Raw genomic sequence first — 17,596 nt, 5'->3', positions numbered from 1 at the left:
TCCAAGTCAGTGATTCCACAGCCTTGCCAGCCTGTTCCAGTGTTTTATCATCCTCATGGTGAAACTGAAAAGTAAAAATTCTTTAACTCAGTTCCAACTTGTGTCCCTTGCTTCTCATCCTCCCACTTTTAGGAAGAGTTTGGCTCCATCTCCTCTTTAGTCCTCCAGTTCAGGTAGATGTAGAGAGCAATATAATCTGAACTTCATAGTTTTTTAACTTTGGGGTTTTGGGGGGAGGACTGGGGGTGGTGTTTGTGTGAACACCTCACCCCAAGTTCTTCATTAGCATTCAGGAATCTTGGAGCTGATTTCTCTGGACAAAACGTTCTGCCTTGTTGCTGGGGGCTCTAAGCTTGGGTTTTGACAGCGCAAGGTGAGGCAGAATTACTGGAAGGGCAATAAATCAGCAGTACAATGTACCAATTAGATTAATTAGACTGCAAGATGTGATGGAGTAACCACGGTACACGGAGCTGTGAAGCTCTGACCTCCCTCCTGAGACACAGGCACAGCAGCAATTGAGGCTCCTGACACTGAAGGCTCTGTGTGTGTGCACAGCTCCCCAGATCCCCACCCTGCCTGCCTCTCTTTATCTTGTCAGTCACCTCCTCGAAGCAGAATTCTTGCTGGACTAATTACAAAGTTCCTGTTAGTTCACCAAGCTCGTTTTTCTCCCTAAATTGGCAATATGAGCCCTGGCTTGTGTCTTTTCTGAGTTAGGCTCTGGCTTGGTTTTTATTGGGTCAGGAGCTGGCTGAAAATGGGGCATTTAAGTCTAAAAGCTCCTCCCGTTCATGCTCTCTGTTTCAACTTTTCTTTCATGTCACTGGGACTAAAAAGAGGTGCTGTTAAATATTTCAGGTACTGAATAGGCACCCTTTATGCTGATGCTCAGTGTTCAATTCTGTCCACAAACTCTGGAACAAAATAAAAGCATTAAGGGAGAAAACAATGCTGTGTATAATGGCTTTCATATATATATTTGTTCAACTTAGATTTGCAAATGTTAATTGACCACTGCTCCTTCCAGTCTGTTCAAATGTTATGGGCCTCAGACTGGAGTAAACCTATTTGAATTATCATGCAAATGTCATGTATTTGTTTCCCACAGACATTAATTACCCTTTCTGCTCTTTTTTCCAGGGAATGTATATCAAATCAACATATGATGGACTCCATGTAATCACAGGAACAACTGAAAATGTAAGAGTCTTTATTGTAAAATACTTTCATCATGCATACAATTATTTTCTGGGTATATGCAGTGCATTTTGTAACATGAAGACTTGCTTTTAATCAAACCAGTTTTTATTAATAATTTTTTTAATGTATATATATTACTTTTGTAAAAACTGTAACCCTTGAAAACAGATATAGAAAAGTGTCTACGTTGAAATTACCTATAAACAACAATATAATAATATTAAATTCTTGAACTTCTCTCCTCAAGGGTTCTTCAAATCCACCTCTCCATCCGTATTCATGCCCACGTTCTCCCTGGCACAAATGGTTTCTGTTATATGAAATAAATTGTATTTTATATTTGCCATCATTTGTAGTAAAAATGCGGGCACGATCCAGAAAAATGTATTAATGATCATTTTTATTGTGAGACAACTCTGAACCAAAAGCAGCCATAGATCAGTGTGAGTGATCACAGCAAAACTGAACAGTGTGACAAGAGGAGCGACGGAGCTTCTAAACATCCTCCCCGTTACTTAACGTGCAATTCATAATTAGAAATGTGAAAAAAATAAATTGACTTCAACTGCTGCAATCTAATTACTGTGACAGGCTTCATAACAAGGCCCTTCTGGTTTTCATCTAAGCTTTTAGTCACACTGTTCTCGTTCAGGCTCGGGGCTGTTTAACAGGGGAGAGCCGGGGAAACGACAAGTTTAGGTTTTAGAAAGCTAATATTGAAATTTTGAACTGCTGACGCTCAGGGAATGTGAAATGGGCACTGGGCAGGTGGGCACTGATGGAAATCCTGGCTGACCCATGTGGGTGAGCTTCATGTGTCATATTTTGTCCTCTTTGACTTCTGTATATTGAACAATATTGCATCATGTGGGCTTTGGCAGTGCAAACCCATGGGAAGCCTCATGATTTGTATGTCACAATTTGGAAAGACCATTCTAATGCAAATCAAACTTAAAATTTGTTTGCTTGTTTATATTGTCACCACTGGCAACATTTAGAAGTCTTTAAATAACTGCATGTGTACCATGAGTCCTGGAAATTATGAATGATCTATCTTGATTATGTTGGACAGATTATTTTCATAGAGTGAATTACTCATGCTGTAATTAATCCAGTTTTTTACTGTAATTCTAATTAATTTCAGAAATATAATGCAGTTGGTAGGGAAAATATTTATATATTTATAATTGAAATTCACAGAAAGAGTTACTAAATTGGCAGCCACTAAAATTTTTATTTTTATTTTGACTACTTTTTGACAGGACACCACCAGCAGAAGTTGCTTTTTTGTTTTTGCTGGAAGTGAAATCACATATGCAGATAAACCAGCTTCAAAGACCTTTAATTTCTGGTGTTTCAGCAAATTGATTTTTCATTCCTTTTGAAGGGATAATTGACCTCAGAGCCAGTGTTTAATTAGCTCAGCCTCATCCAAGTCAGGAAAGGAACTAAAAAGAGAAAGAGCCAGGCCTTTGCTTTTCTACCTCACGTCAGCTGAAGTTAAACAGCAGGAATGGTGGTGTTCACTGCAGTTGGTATTGATGTTGAATTCTAGAAATATTTCTGTTACATGTTTAGTCCCGTGTAAAAGAGCAGTCAGCCAAAATTCTGCCACTGAAAGGAGAAGGGGACTGTGAACCGGGTGGTTCTTCACATCATCCTGTAAAATGTGCAGGTGAAATCCTGTTTCCTTTAGTGCAGAAGGACTCAGGTGGCAGGAGGTGACTCCAGTGACCAGGGCTTAGCTCCAGGCTGGAATGACCAAAGCCCTTCTGAAAGCCAAGCTGGTGAGGAGTTGGAATGCAGCTGGTGTTGGGCACAGGGAGGTTAGGAATGGCAAATGAGCAGCAGGGCAAAGGAAAAAGCTGTGCTGGGAACAGCACCTGGGACACCCTTGGAATCGCTGTGTCAGCCACTGGCTCTTTGCCCTGTTGGCTGGGGTTTTCCTGGGTGAACAATGCCTGAGGTTTCCTGCTCTCCACAGCTGTGCTCTCTGCACTGCCTGTTCACCAGGCAGCAGGTGCCACTGTCCCTGAGCTCTCTGACCCCCTCAGAGAGGAGTCTCTTTGTGTTTAATTCAGAAATCACTGCAGTCATTTTCTTCCCGGTGGTAATTTGGGGGTTTTGTTGTATTGTCTCCTCTTGTCTTTGTTCCTTTTATTTGTTTATCTTATGTTTTTAATCTGCATCCACAAAAGGGAGGGGTGGGATTTTGGATGGAAGGCAGTGCAGCTGAAGAGCTCTTGCCTGTTTCCTGGAAGTCAGGGTTGGTACACACCGAGCATCGACACATCACATTTACTTCAGATAAATCTTTCCTTCCTTGGCATTGACACCTGGCTCTTGTGCTTATTGTGTTTAACAATTTATGTTATATGCTGGCTCCAAAAGACAGCCAGGCACTCAACTAAATTTTAGTAGCATAACTCCTTTCTTTGAGTGACAACTTCAACAGCATTAGAGCCAAGCCATTCTCTGTAACCACAAGTGGTTCTTTTTCTGCTTTTCTTCTTTACCTGGACAGAGCATTTGAACTGTTATTCAAAGAGCATTTTGCTTTAAATGTTTCTGCACTGTTTGAGAAGGGACAGTGTGTCCTCTCCTCTCTCTGACCCCATATCTAGCAAGTAAACATTCAACCTTTCTACTGGTCTACTTCATTAGGAGCTAATTTCCAGTGGGATTTATCTCTCAAGGTGATGTCTCAGCTCTTTAATTCTTTCCTGGTTGTTTTCTCTTGACTGCCAAGTTGTGTACTCTGTGTCAGTAGAACACTCTTGTGAGCTCATCACAGTGCCAGCAAATTACCTTAAATTCTCAGCTCTCTGCTCCCAAGTGTCCCTGCTGATCCCCTGCACGCCCTGGCTGCTCCTCTCCTGAATGCCCTACAGATTTGTCCTACACATTTAAGAGCTAGTTTCATTAAAGCATCTAAAAATTAGTTGTTAAATAGCAGTTGGCCATGTTTGAGTGCTCTTTGATGGCTTTTAATCCGCTTTAATGTGATCAGAAGAAGCTATATTTAGAATAAGGGAGTGTTTTGTCAGCTCAGTGATCCCAAAATTATGTGAATTGTGTATATGGCATAGTGTGTGTGTGTACATCAAATCTTTTGAAGAGCAAGTCTATTGCTGACATTATCCATCTGTGTCCAAATGGTGAATCTGCTGTCCTGGTAGTGCTGGAGCTGTGTTTGAAGGTACAAATACTCTGCACTTGCTGAGTACCCTCAGTGCACCCCAGCAGTAAAACTGCTCTATAAAGGACAGACCTGCTTTTCTGTTCCACCACGGCTGGTCCAGCCCTGTGATTGTTGACTTTAAAGATTTCCTTCTCTGGAATGTAAATTCACCCAGTGTATCCCCAGCAAGATTGGGACTGCTGAGGTAAACAAGATGGAATAGTTCCACCAGTCAAAAATGGCAGTGGAATTCTAGATTACTTCCTTGAATGTGACCAGGAAAAACATTGTTCCTTAGAAATACAGTTTTCATAAATATGATCAATTATTTCATAGCAATAAGGCTTTCAGCACAGCTTTCTTGCCTTCAGCATTCATTGTTTTAATTCTTACTTTTTTACTTCCCCCTCCACGCTCTCCATGTAAAGTTAATTATTCTCTCTCATCCTTAGTCTCCTGCTGACCAGTGTAAAAAAATCCATGCTGGTGATGAGGTGATCCAGGTCAACCATCAGACTGTGGTAAGTATTTTGGAAATTCTGTCCTGCAGGCTTTGCCTATTCCCACTGCTGAAAAGGTAATAATTCTTCTTGGAAGGTAACTTTGCCCAACTATATTATTATTTATGTCTTTTAAAACCTGTGCTTAAAGGCATGAGTTGAGTCTGTTACCAGCCTGGAAGGATTAAGTCAAATTTCCATTTTGCACAGCTGCTGTTCAACATCTTTCTCTTTATATAAGGAGATCCCAGAATATTTCCTTGAATTTCTTAGGCTTCTCATTATGCATATGCCAGCTGGTTTAACTTTTTCTCTTAATCAGAATTTTGCATTCTGTTTAATGCAGGAGTCAGATAAATAATGCAGAAGTGCTGTAACCGCCGTGTATTTGAATCTGTTGGGGGGAAAATGTAAAAATTATTAAAGTGTTGATAGAAATCTGTCAGTTTTAGGTCTGTGAATTCTTGCCAGAGGATTTATTTTTAAGATGCACATAAGCACATGTATACAGAAGTGTATGCTGAACCTCAGGTATTGCAATATAATATTTCAATACGTTTAAACATGTCCACTGTTGCATTCCTTCCACAACCGTGAACTGTATTGTGTACAGCAGGTAAGGAAAAATATATTTATTAATTTAATAATAATTTATTATTTGTATAGATTGAATTATTTTTAATTGAGCTCTAAAGGCTTCTCAGAGTGCCTCTCTAAGAGTCTCACCCAAGGCTGAATGATTGTATTTTTTTTCCTGTTTTGTGGTGACACAAGCTGCTCCTTATAACTGATGTTGGTTCCAAAGTTGATGATTACTGGAAAAAAATGCAATCAAATTTTGTCCTGTGCTGTCTGAAGTCATAGAGACTGTGCCTTTTAAAACAAATAACTCTGTGTGGCAGAAGAATGGGAGCAGTGCTGCTGGAGCTACAGGTGAAAGGAACACTGGCATTTATGACTTCTTAGGCACGAGCAGCATTGTGACAATGACCACGATAACTTCCTAATAAACTTCTAATTGAGCCATTTAGCTTTGTCCTGCTGAACCCCATCTCCAGACAGAGCTGCTGCAAAATTAAGAAATCTCTTTCTGTCTGTCACTTGTGTGAAGTGGGAATATGAAAGGCTGACTATTAAAATCTTATGATTAGAGAGCAAATATTTTCCCTTGAAAAGAAGTATAACTTATTCATTTATACTTTAAATGTTAATGCAACACACAGCTCTTATCTGTATGAAAGAGGTTCTAGGAGTTGTCATAGTTACAAGTTGAAATATGTATTAGACTGACTTTCTCCATTAAACACACTCTTCAAGAGACAGATCTGATTTAATCTTTACTCCCATAGGTGAAATCCCCACATTCAGCTACTCAGGAATTGACTTTTTGGACAGTGACTCTTTCCATGGCTGTTATTACAACAGGTTCAAAGTGGTGGATACTTGTAATCCCTTTCCAGATAAGGACACAGGAGCAACAGCTGAGTCAAGTGGCATAAAATACTCTTTTTTCTAAAAACCCTATAATATATTAATTATTCATTCTGAAGTTTATAACAGGCTAAGGAAGAGATAAATGGCACCCTGTTTCTTTTGGAAATTTATTCTTCCTTTGACATGGCTGGAAAAGCCTCATTCTGTCTGCCCTGGGACTTTGGAAAGACAGACTAATACTGAGTGTTTGCATGTTTCAGAGGTGTCTGTCCAATCCTCTTTCCCTCATGGATTAGAATTGTTAATATTTTAAATACCCCTTAGATCTTCATGTGTGTCCTTTAAGTCACTTCTGGGACACCTTGCTGCAAACTCCACTTAGCTGCATTCCTCCTTCACCCAAGTTATCCCCTTGTGATGATCAATATTATGCTTATAATTAGCATTATTTCCATTAGTGGACTGGGATAATTCAAAGGCAGCAGCTCATTAAATTCCCACATAATCAATATTTTAATATTAGCAAGACCAGCTTATAAAAAGAGGTGAAAGCCAATTGTAATTAATGACTGGGGGCTCAGCTGAGTAAGAGAGCTTGCATATCTCTGGAGTTCTTACAGAAATTCCAGAGAAGATTTTATCTTCGTTATCCTAACAAAGACCTTTTTATAATACTGGTGTTTCTTTGGCATCTTGGTAGTCTATCAGATATAAATCTCATTCAACACAGCATGTATTGAAAGAACCTGTTCTGAAGATGATTACATAGAATAATTTTTCTATTGCCACTAGTGAAAACACTTCCCCGAGTAGAGAAAGTTTGGAACCCCTTTTAATAGGTTCCAATCTTATAGCTGATTATTGGCATCATTTAATCTGATTTTGACTGAACCAGGCCAACGTATTTTCTAGATAAATTCATATTCACTCATTTAATATGATCATTCGAGTTTTAAAACTTTCATTGATGTTCCCACAACCTGTGATAAATTGTTCCGGTAGTTAATTATTCTCATTGCTGGGGGGAAAAAAAGTCATTTTATTTGTAGTCTATATTTGTCTGGCACAAGCTTCCAGTCCTTTGATCTTGATATATTTTTATCTATTAAATTGCAGGAGAGCAGGTTTCTCTTTTAGGTATTTTCAGGATGCAATCAAATTAGCTCATCACTTTTTTTAGTAGGCTGGATAATTTGAGCACTTCCAGTTTGTCATCCTAATGCATGACCCTCCTCAGCAACCTCTTTAAATTACCAACTCTAAAACCCTGCATTTTTAACACAGAGTTATGGAGCTGCCCAGTGGAAGGGCTCATTCCCAGGTAGAGCAGAACTTGGTGCTGAAATAGCTCCTGAAATATGTTCCTTTTATATAAAGCATTCTCTTTATTAAGAAAGATCAGATAGTTAGGAGGTAGCTATATTTATACTCTTTTTTTTCTGTTATATTAACAAAATATTAACAAAAACAAGACTTTTGTAAGTTTTATTTTACTTTTCAAGTAGCTTTTCAATGGAGTTGAGAGTTAAAAAGAGTTCAGAAAGTATCAAAGGGAAGCTGCTTCCAAATTATATAATGCAACAATTGAAAGAGTTAGAAATAAAAGACTTACTACGTGGAATCTGGTCTAACCAAGGAACACTCTGTAATATAATTATAAAGATCAAAGAAAAAATAATAGTACTTAAAGCAAGAAATTAATTAAATCAAGCGATTCACCACTGGTTGTTAAGATCATTTAATCATTATCCAATTTCCTTATTTGCTTTTCTGCTTGTTCTTCTTGCTTCTAAGATTTTAATGAAAAAAGCATAAGAAACTTTAAAAATAAGTTATACATTCTAAATTGCTGCCACCCTGACTCTTTATTTTTCCCTGCAATAACAACAAGCACTATTTCTGCCTGTGCATTGTGGATTTTTATTTCCTCTCTCATAAAAATGATACAGAAGTGCTGAAGATGCCACTGTGGCATTTCTTTGTTTGCAAAGTTCACAATTACAACTCAGGTTCCTTGGATGGGATATTTTCTACTGCTGGGTTGAAATAGTAAATTTGATTATTTTTCAGCATAAATTTATGAAAATTTAGTTGTGTTGATGTTCCACTTTTGGTAATTTGTCAGACAACAGAAACATTGGAGATCCAAACAAGTGTTGATTTAGCCACCTGACCATCTGTAGAATGGTTTCTTCTTTAGAAAGATCTTCTATACTTCTGTATAGAAAAGTGCTTGGTAAAGTAGGGAAAACTGACTTTTCTCTATCTTTTTTTCTTCTTTTTTCTTTTTTTTTTTTTTCTGGGGGTTGGGATTTGAAGGTTATTTCATAGAACAGAGAGCAATAATAATGCTTTTAGTAATTCCTGTTGAAAGGTAGATGTTACTTAGGAGCAACTGGCAATAGTCCAGGAGCCAGAATGTATTAATTAATCCCAAACCAGCTGAGCACCAGAGAGCTGATGGGACTGAAAATGGCAAAGATGAACTTGGAATTAATCAGGAACAGGTTTCCAGGAGAAACTGAGTTTTGATACCATTGTCTTGACATTAGTAATATCTGGTCTGAAATACTGTGTGATCTGCAGGTCATTTACAGCCCTCAAAGGTGTTAAGTTAGATATGAGCACTACAAAAATGTAATGGGTAAAAGAGCAAATGTGTCATCTGTCTCATAGGAAGAGAAATTATTTAAGGATTTCAGTTTGAATAACCCAACCAGTGAGGTCTGAGACAGAATTACTTGCTCTTAACAGACAGAGACTATAAAGACCAGAAAGAGAAATAACTATGGTATAAAACACTGTGCAAGAGCAAACAGCCATAGAAATATCTCTAATAAATGTGTTGTGTTACATGTTTCTTATGTTTTCTTTAAACAGCTAAAGAGAACAGTTTAAGTAAAACAGTTGCATTTTCTCACTGGACGAGGTTGTTCCCTGAACTGATGGATGTTGTGCTTTCAGTGCTTGAAGAAAGATGGGGACAGGTTTTTTAGAAGGGGCTGTTGTAGTGGGACAAGATGCAAAGGCTTTATGCTGAAAAGGGGGAGATTCAGACCATATATAAGGAAGGAATTCTTGGCTGTGAGGGTGGGGAGGCCCTGGCACAGGTTGCCCAGAGAAGCTGTGGCTGCCCCATCCCTGGAAGTGTCCAAGACCAGGCTGGATGGGACTTGGAGCAACCTGGGCTAGTGGAAGGTGTCCCTGCCCATGGAGGGGATGGGACTGGATGACCTTTACATGTCCCAACCTAGAATATTCTGTGATTCTAAACACATGACCCAGCAGCCCTTTTATACCATTCATTGTCAAATTACATCCTTGAAATTAAGTGTGTCGAGAGCTGATCACAATGAAATAATTTCAGCACTAATTTATTGGAGTTAAGATAGTTGTTGAATCAATACCCTCAGTGTATGGTTGAATTGTAAATTTGAGTCCTAATGAGAGCTCATTTTAGGTGGAGGTAAATCTGTAAATGCGGTGCCAGGTCACACCATCTGTGTTTCAGCACACTGGGTGTTGTGAAATACAAACAGAAAAAAAAAAAAAGGACAAAAGATGTCATGAGAATTACAGCTTCTTTCCCCAAAAGATGTCCTTCTGTTTCCAAACAAAGTGCCGCATGTTACTTATTCTCCAGATTCTGCCTTTCAAAAAGGCTTAGTAAAGCAAGTCTTCCACTGGTACATCTTGCTGCTGCTTGGATTCTCGCCGTGTTGCTCCATTAGTTAATGAAAATAACTATGTAAGATAATGGGAGAACATTTGGTTTTCCACCATCAATTATTGTTGGGAACAGACAGAATATTAATAAGGGTGAATCAGCTACAGGTGTTAATGACGAGCTTCCCCTTCAGTGACAGAAAAGTCTTATGATCTTCCAGCACATTTTTGGCTAATAATAATTTCTGATTTCCATGTTAATCAAACCAGTTCCCTTGATTAATTCCCTAAAGATACAAAGTGAATTACAGACTTAAAATAAGAAAGGATGATAAGTCTGCTTCCTTAACAAAAAAGTTGAGTGTACGCAAGTTGCTGTTTTGAGGTTTTTTTAATGCAAACAAGAAAAGAGGTCAAATTTTGGAGGTTTGAGTAAACATCCAGATGGCTTTGCTTATGTGTTTGAAGAGTCTTGAGGGGAAACATCTGTCCTGGTTCATGGAAGGGGTTACTGCAGTCAGAGCAGAATTCCTTGTTTTCAGGTGCTGTGCAATACCATATGAGATAAATATTTAGGAAATATTCTGCACAATTGATTTCCAGACCAAATGCCTAACGAGGGAGCTTTTAAATTCCTGTTAGTTTAAATCCCTCTGCCTCTCTTCACCCCAGGTAAGATTAAAGCTGGCAGGTAATACAGTGAACAGAACAGGCACAAGTCTCCCAAACAAATGAAGGTGTAACCTGCCTTCCCCCTGGGAGTGCTCTGAGTGAACCTTTGCATTCTTCAGAGTCCTCACAGGGTTTGAGAAGGCACTGAAGGAACTGAGGAACCACATCCCTGCCTTGTCCCCGGGATTCTGAGGGCAAGCAGAGGCAGGAACAGATGTCCTCTATCCACTCTGCACCCCTGGTTCCACTACCTGAGCTAAATTTCCCTTCTAAATTTGTGCCCTAGCAAATATGCACAAGGTATTTTGGAATTGGTGTGGAGGTGAGGAACTGCTGGGGCGGTTTAGAGCCCTGGAATCCTGTGATAAACATCACCACATTCACCAGTTCAGCTGCTTTTTCAGTTCCTTTTAGTAGATAAGTGTATCATGCACTTCATGCCTCTGCAGTCACCCCCAAATGCACCAGCCTGTGTTTTCTTCAGGCTTTTTTTTTGTGTGTCTGTAACATCAGGAATTTTTGGCATTAGTTTGTTTTTCATACAAATCCTTAGTGAGTCATCACTGGCCAGGTAGACTTCATTTCTAAAAAGGAAAAAAGGTGCTTGCCCAGCATGAACAGAGTTTGGATTTATGAAAATGCTGAAATCCCTATTGCTGCTAAGATGCATCCCAAATCCCATCCATGCAAATCCAGATCTTCTGAATGAGAAGGAACAAAGTCATTATAGAGAGAATCTAAAGAAGATACTGGAGAACTAGGAAACATTCTTTTACTGTTGGTTAATGAAAGTGAGTTATGTTTTTCTGAACATAATAGTTATGCAGTCCCAGCTACAAAATTATCGGGTTTAGGAACACAAAATTATCAGGTGTAGGTATAGAAAATTATCAGGTTTAGTTCTACAAAATTACCACAGCATTTTGGACTTTTCTGGTAAAGAAATTTACTGTTGGAGGGATTAATATTTTTGAAACTATAATTTTTGAAGTTCCACTTTATTTCTATGAGAAAACTAACAAATTCTTTAATATAGATAAAAGTACACAGGGTTTTTTTTTTTTCCTAGAACCCTTCTTTCCACATTGAGGATGTACAAACAAATTAAAATGAATGATTAGAGCAATCCTAAGAGTAAACCAGCAAAATTTTAAACTTCTGCCTGTCTGATGATTTTCAGTGAGTTCTTTGACATTCTTCTGGGTTTATTCCATATTTAGCATCTAAATTAGCATCCGATTTCATTTAGGCAGGAAAATAAAAAAGAAAGTATCATATTAGCTTTTTTTTCATTAGTCAAATTTTAATTTAACTTTCATTGCTGAAATATTTTAACTCATGTTGTAGCATCTGATTGACTGAATGTTTGTGCCAAAAATCTCAAAGGAGCAAAATACCCTTTTAGTGAATCCATCTCACCATAGCTGGAAGTTGGTAATTGCTTTAAAGACTGATTCTTCAAGAGCAAATGTCAAAATCTGTCTCAAGGACTGGTTTTCAACTGAGATTTTTAATCCACTGTAATGGCTTCTTTTTTTCCAAAGGTATTTTTAGTAATACAATTTATAATAACATGTCCAAATTCCTAAGAGCATTTTATCATCACCCAGTAGTAATGACTGCAGACTCTTCTCTAATAGATCTTGGGATTTAATGGTTTTGTCATTAAGGTTCTCATTGGAATAATTTATCGTTAACTTAATTATTTATCACTCTTTTCTAAAAGGAGCTCATGGAACTGTAAAGATTTCAGCAATCTGAAAATTACAGCAATCTATAAAAATCAAAAGGAGTTCCTTTTCATTTCTAGAATTGAGTAAAAGGAAAAAAAATATAGAGAGCCTCTGTCCTGTTAAAACACAGCACAGACTGGAGGAGTGTTTGGGATCCAAACTGACAGCCTTGATTTGTTTGGCTCTTACCTGTCTATAATTACTGCTTGCTTTCTGGTTTCCTGTGGCCAGAGCATTTTTAGAAAGTTCTCAATAGAACAGCAGCATCAAAAATAGAATAGAACTTTAAAAAGCTGTTAAAATCCTTCTTAGAATGGTGACAGATCTTGCAGTTCTGCCCAGGGTGGATGTTCCCAGTTGGGATCCTGGCTCTGGCCAGGTCAGAACCCTGCAGTCTGTGTCCCAACTGCTCTTCAGCCCTTACAAGAGGATTTTAATTAAAATCCCTTCGGGGTTGTCTGTATTATTTTCCCTCCACCTTTATGTGTAATCAGATATTATCTTCCATTAAGAGGAAGTAATTATAAACTATACCTATCTAATTATGAACTATACCTATATATAGCTATATCTATATATATATAACATGGAGATATATGTAGACTACTTGTTTCTGAGCACCTAAATATTTTATTTTCTTGGTTTTTAATAGCAGTGGGAATACATATTTTAGTCAGGAGAATAAATTTATGACTGACTCGTTAATTTTAGCAAAAAAAAAAGAAAAAAGAGGTTCCAGTGAACTCTGAGAGGTCAAACACAGCCAAAAAGCACAGCAGATACAACAGCACTGACTGGCATGAATTTGTATAGTTCCTGCTCTTGGATTTCCAAAGATTTTTGTTCTGGAATCTTCACTTTAAGGCAGCTGTAATTGGCCTCAGGAAAGTTGTGTCTGGAAAACTGCTGTGTGGATGCTGCATTCCCATTCCTGCTCAACACCAGGACTTGTGATGGCCATAACATTTATGGCAGGTTCTTTACTGTGGCCATTTATTACCACTGTAAAAATCTGCCATGTCTGGGACAGAAAAGGGAGGGGGGAAAAAAAGGAAAACCCTAAAAATATTTTTTTCTGTTTTCATGTGTAAATAATTCATGGTAAATTAATATTTGAGTAATCAAGAAGATTAAGAAATGTCTCTAAGTATTTTTTTTTCCCTTTCAGTACCAGTGATGTCCTTTTTTATGGTTCTGTTTGCATTTAACAGTAAGTTGGTGACTCAGCTGTGTCCAGGGGCTGTATAGATAAATCTATAAATGACTATTTATCTCCATTTAGGGTCTTACAGCTGTTACATACATGTTACATATGTTGTTGTAACATGACTTCTAATCCTCATCTTATGATTTAAAATGCTCAGTGATCTCACAGATCATCAAAAGGGAAACAGTGTTCACTTCTGCCTTATTTTGCTGAGAAACAGAACTAAAAAAATTATAAAAACCCAGCTTCAGCAGCATCATTTCAGTCCAACAGGAGGAATCAGACAGAATTTATAAAAACTGCTAATGTTTGCAAAGACAGGCTCTAACAGGCCTTTTTGGTTAACATACTTTCTTCACATTTCAGATTAAACAGAAAGTTTTCAAAATTCAGTTATGGAATTTTTCCTTAGGTTGGCTGGCAGTTAAAGAACCTGGTAAATGCACTGTGGGAAGACCCAAATGGAGTGATTTTAACCTTGAAAAAACGTCCTCAGAACACCCTGGTCTCTGCTCCTGCCCTTCTGAAGAATGTCAGGTGGAAGCCTCTCGCACTGCAGGTAAGGCAGCTGTTGGAACTCTGGTGTCGTGGTAAATCCTTTATTCCTGAGAAAACACTGGAATTTTTCCTTCCAGCGAAAGGAACAAGAGCCTGTCTCAGATTCCTTTGAAACAGGGTGCTGAGATAAGTGTGTGTGACAACCCCCTGTGTGTCATTAAGGTTGTTTTCTCCATGTTTTGGTGGCATTGGGAGCCACAGGAATTCATAGAAGGAAAGAATATTTACAGCTGGTGTTCTGAGGAACAAGGTTCAGCAGCTGCTTTGGCAGAGGCAGCAGTGCCTCCCTGTTTGCATTATTTTAATCTGTCAAAACTACTTGTTTTATAATCAAGTGTGTCAGATCTATTAAATTTCAGGAGAATTCTGCTTCTGTTCCACACCCATCAACAAGCTGAGATTTTGGTAGCAGTGCTAATAGAACCTCTGGTATTTCCTGTGTGCTCCTTGAAAACCTGTAGGTACCAAAAAAAAAAGATAATTGTGAACTTCATAGCTGGTTTTTCCTGCAGCATCAACGATATGTAGGAGAAACTGGGTGAAACCCCGAACTAAAAATGTCAGTGTTAAAGGAAAGGTTTTTCAGTAAGTCAGTAACTCTTTGTGGTTGTCATTAATACCATGTAACAATTACATATTGTGGAAGTTTCTCGGAGCTGTTTTGTTTGGAATAAACAATACATGAACGTGCTTCTAAATGATTTCTCAATTAATGAAAAAACCAAACCCCTCAAGCCTATCCAGGCAGATTTCCTCCCTGCCTGGCACTTCCTAAATCTTTCATTCCTCAAAGTGCCTAAATCCTACACAGTGGCTTCACTTAAGGAGTTTTGTGTAATCCTTGCAGGAATTCTCAGGAATGCTGACACTGGGATTTAGGGCCACCTCTCCTCTCTCTGTGCCTGCCTCTGGGGGAGAGGAATGGGGCCCTGTGACACCCAGGGGGGTTTGTCTGTCACAACACTGCAGCAGTGACATCCTTTGCTCTGCCAAGATCAGGATGTATCTACTTGGGAACCTCGTATGGTGCCTCGAGGGGCAGCAAAGTGGTAATTGCATTTGCACAGGGCTTCCATGGAGATCCTCCCTTTATATTCATATATTAAAGAACCATAATTCCCAAGCAGAACTAGTTCTGGAAGCTTTGTCACTGTGAGAACAGTCTGTACTGTAAAGATGGCACAGCATTGTTCACAAAGCATGCCAGCCTTTGGCGTGGTAGCCAGAAAAGTGGAAGTGCACCAAGCTGTTCGTGTGGAATTACCAACAGTTCTGGTTTTGTGATGTGTCCTCTCCTGATCACCCAGATTGCAAAAACCCCTGAGGATCAAAGAGTGTTTTCGGTGTCCTCCCTACTGGGATTTATTTCTTCTATACCAGACAGTAGTGTGGGGAGGGATTTAAATAAAAATATAAATCACTTTGGAAAATAAAAAGAGCATTGTTAGTGTTACTTCTTAACAGTAGATTTTGTAATTAGATGCTGTAAGCCAACTTTAGGTCTTTTTTAGCATCTTCAGGTCTTTTATTCCTCCTGCCATGGAGACAAGCTGGAGTGCTCAGACCTGGATCCGTTTCAGGACGCAGGTTTTGGGTTTGCCTGTTTCCTACAGCTCTCACCTGGATCTGGTGTTGGTTATTATTGTCAGTAATGACTTGGAACTAGCAGGATTAAATTTCAAGATGGTTCAAAAGCCTGTGCTTCCTGGACAGCTGACACAACAGCTTGTTGCTGCTGGAAGCAGTGATCTCACTTCCCTCTCCTGTTGGCTCAGAGTGCCCTTGCCTTTGCTCGACTTTGGCATTTTTTTAGACCCCCTAGATCAGCTTAATTTGTTCAATTGGTAGGAAGGTTTGTGGTTTTTTGTTTTTTGCTTTTTTTCTGGAGTTTTCTACCACTGATGGATTAAATTGGCTCTCAGGGAACAGGCACTGTCGGAGGTTGTTGACAGACTTTGGGGAATAAGCAGAATTCCCTCAGCACAGACAGGAGGTTTGTCCCAACACAAAAGTAGCATGTGCAATCACCAGTGAAGCAAATCTGTAGAAAAATATCTCAGTGAAAGTAGATCAAAACTGCAAACAATTCAGTGAATGTCAGACTCTCCCATAAAAGGATAATGTTATATTTCATGGTGTGTCACATGTATGGATCCACAGATATTCCTCTGCAGTTATTTCGTGGTGCACTCCATTTATCTGTGTATCCACATGCAGAGAAATGTTTCCATTCTGGTGTAGTGCTGGCACAAAACAAACCAAAAGCAATACATAACTAGGGAAGGCAGAAAGGAAACAGGATTTAGGAACTTGAAATTCAGAGGCCAGGAATAATGTTTGCTACCTTAGGTTGATGCACAGCAGGAATTTTTAAATTAAAGATATCATGTTTTCTATTGTTGCTTAAGGCACTTGGAGATGTTATTAATATTTCCTCCACAATAATTATGTTTAAAATTACACCACGTAGTTAATTTATGAATTATTGATGACACAGAATCTGTGAATCCTTATAAAATGTATTTCTTGATCTTGTTGTAGTATTCCTTTGCTGTGTAGTTTCCCTTGATGCTTAATTACCAACAGCAGGGCAGTAACAATTGCCAAAGTTTTGTGCTGCATTATCTTTCAGTGACACACATCAGTGACACCACTTTCTCCTTTTGTCTCTAGTTGTCATTATGTGATGTTAGAAGACTATTTGAATTTTTAACCTCTGTGATTATCTTCCCACTTAAGAAAAAATGGTTCTTTCATCTGCAACAACAAATTGTTCTCTGTGTTTTTGAGTGAGCACGCCAGCAACTGCATTCCAATAAAATACAACATTTCTTGGATTTTTTTCTTTTCATTTGCAGAAAGTTTCCAATTGGAATAATCCTTCCTGTCACAACTACTTGACCCAGAACGTTACACTGTTTATGATTCAGTTTGAGACACAGCATCTGGCAGATATGAGTATAAAAGCTTATGTCAATGGGGACAGTTCTATAATTCTTCTGACATGTTAGAAAATACATGTCATGCTCTGCAACTTCCTAAGTAGCTTCAGAATAAGTTTTGTTTAAGTAGCTCATTTCAGATTTTGTAAATTATGTGATAAAGTTTGATTTTTAAAAATCTACTGGTTATCTCACCGTTGATGGTGAGATTAGACAGTTGTAGTATTACACAAAACTAATTTCAGTATTTATTTGTAGAAGATTGAAAGCCTTGTAGTTAAAAATATTGTAAATGGTCTTTGCAGCTTTCACCCAAATTTTAGGTCACTGTGTTTTCCTTCCACCCGTAGAAAAGTGGTTGTATCTATTAAAGCACAATTTTGTAAATAAAAATATTTTCTGTTTCTTGAATATCAACACAGGCTGCACCTTGGTTGAAAAATATTATTTTTTCCACCTTTGTATCCTGCACAGAATATTTGGTTATAGTCCTTCTAGTC

General features: G+C 38.4%; 1 protein-coding gene across 1 annotated transcript in view; it reads left to right on the top strand.

The window, feature by feature from the left end:
* Positions 1-17,596, top strand: part of LOC127470455 (connector enhancer of kinase suppressor of ras 2-like) — a 169,022-nt gene that overhangs the window by 105,042 nt on the left and 46,384 nt on the right. Inside the window, exons 7-9 of the mRNA XM_051785997.1 lie at positions 1,144-1,203; positions 4,837-4,905; positions 14,009-14,155. Of these exons, the coding sequence (XP_051641957.1) occupies positions 1,144-1,203; positions 4,837-4,905; positions 14,009-14,155 (276 nt within the window). The remainder of the gene's footprint in view (positions 1-1,143; positions 1,204-4,836; positions 4,906-14,008; positions 14,156-17,596) is intronic.

The sequence above is a fragment of the Manacus candei genome, unplaced genomic scaffold (assembly GCF_025592945.1).
Source record: "Manacus candei isolate 608988 ecotype Guabito, Panama unplaced genomic scaffold, ASM2559294v1 h1tg000003l, whole genome shotgun sequence".
Classification (NCBI taxonomy): Eukaryota; Metazoa; Chordata; class Aves; order Passeriformes; family Pipridae; genus Manacus; species Manacus candei.
Note: the sequence above shows the minus strand (reverse complement) of the source record. Positions and strands in the feature narration are given on the sequence as shown.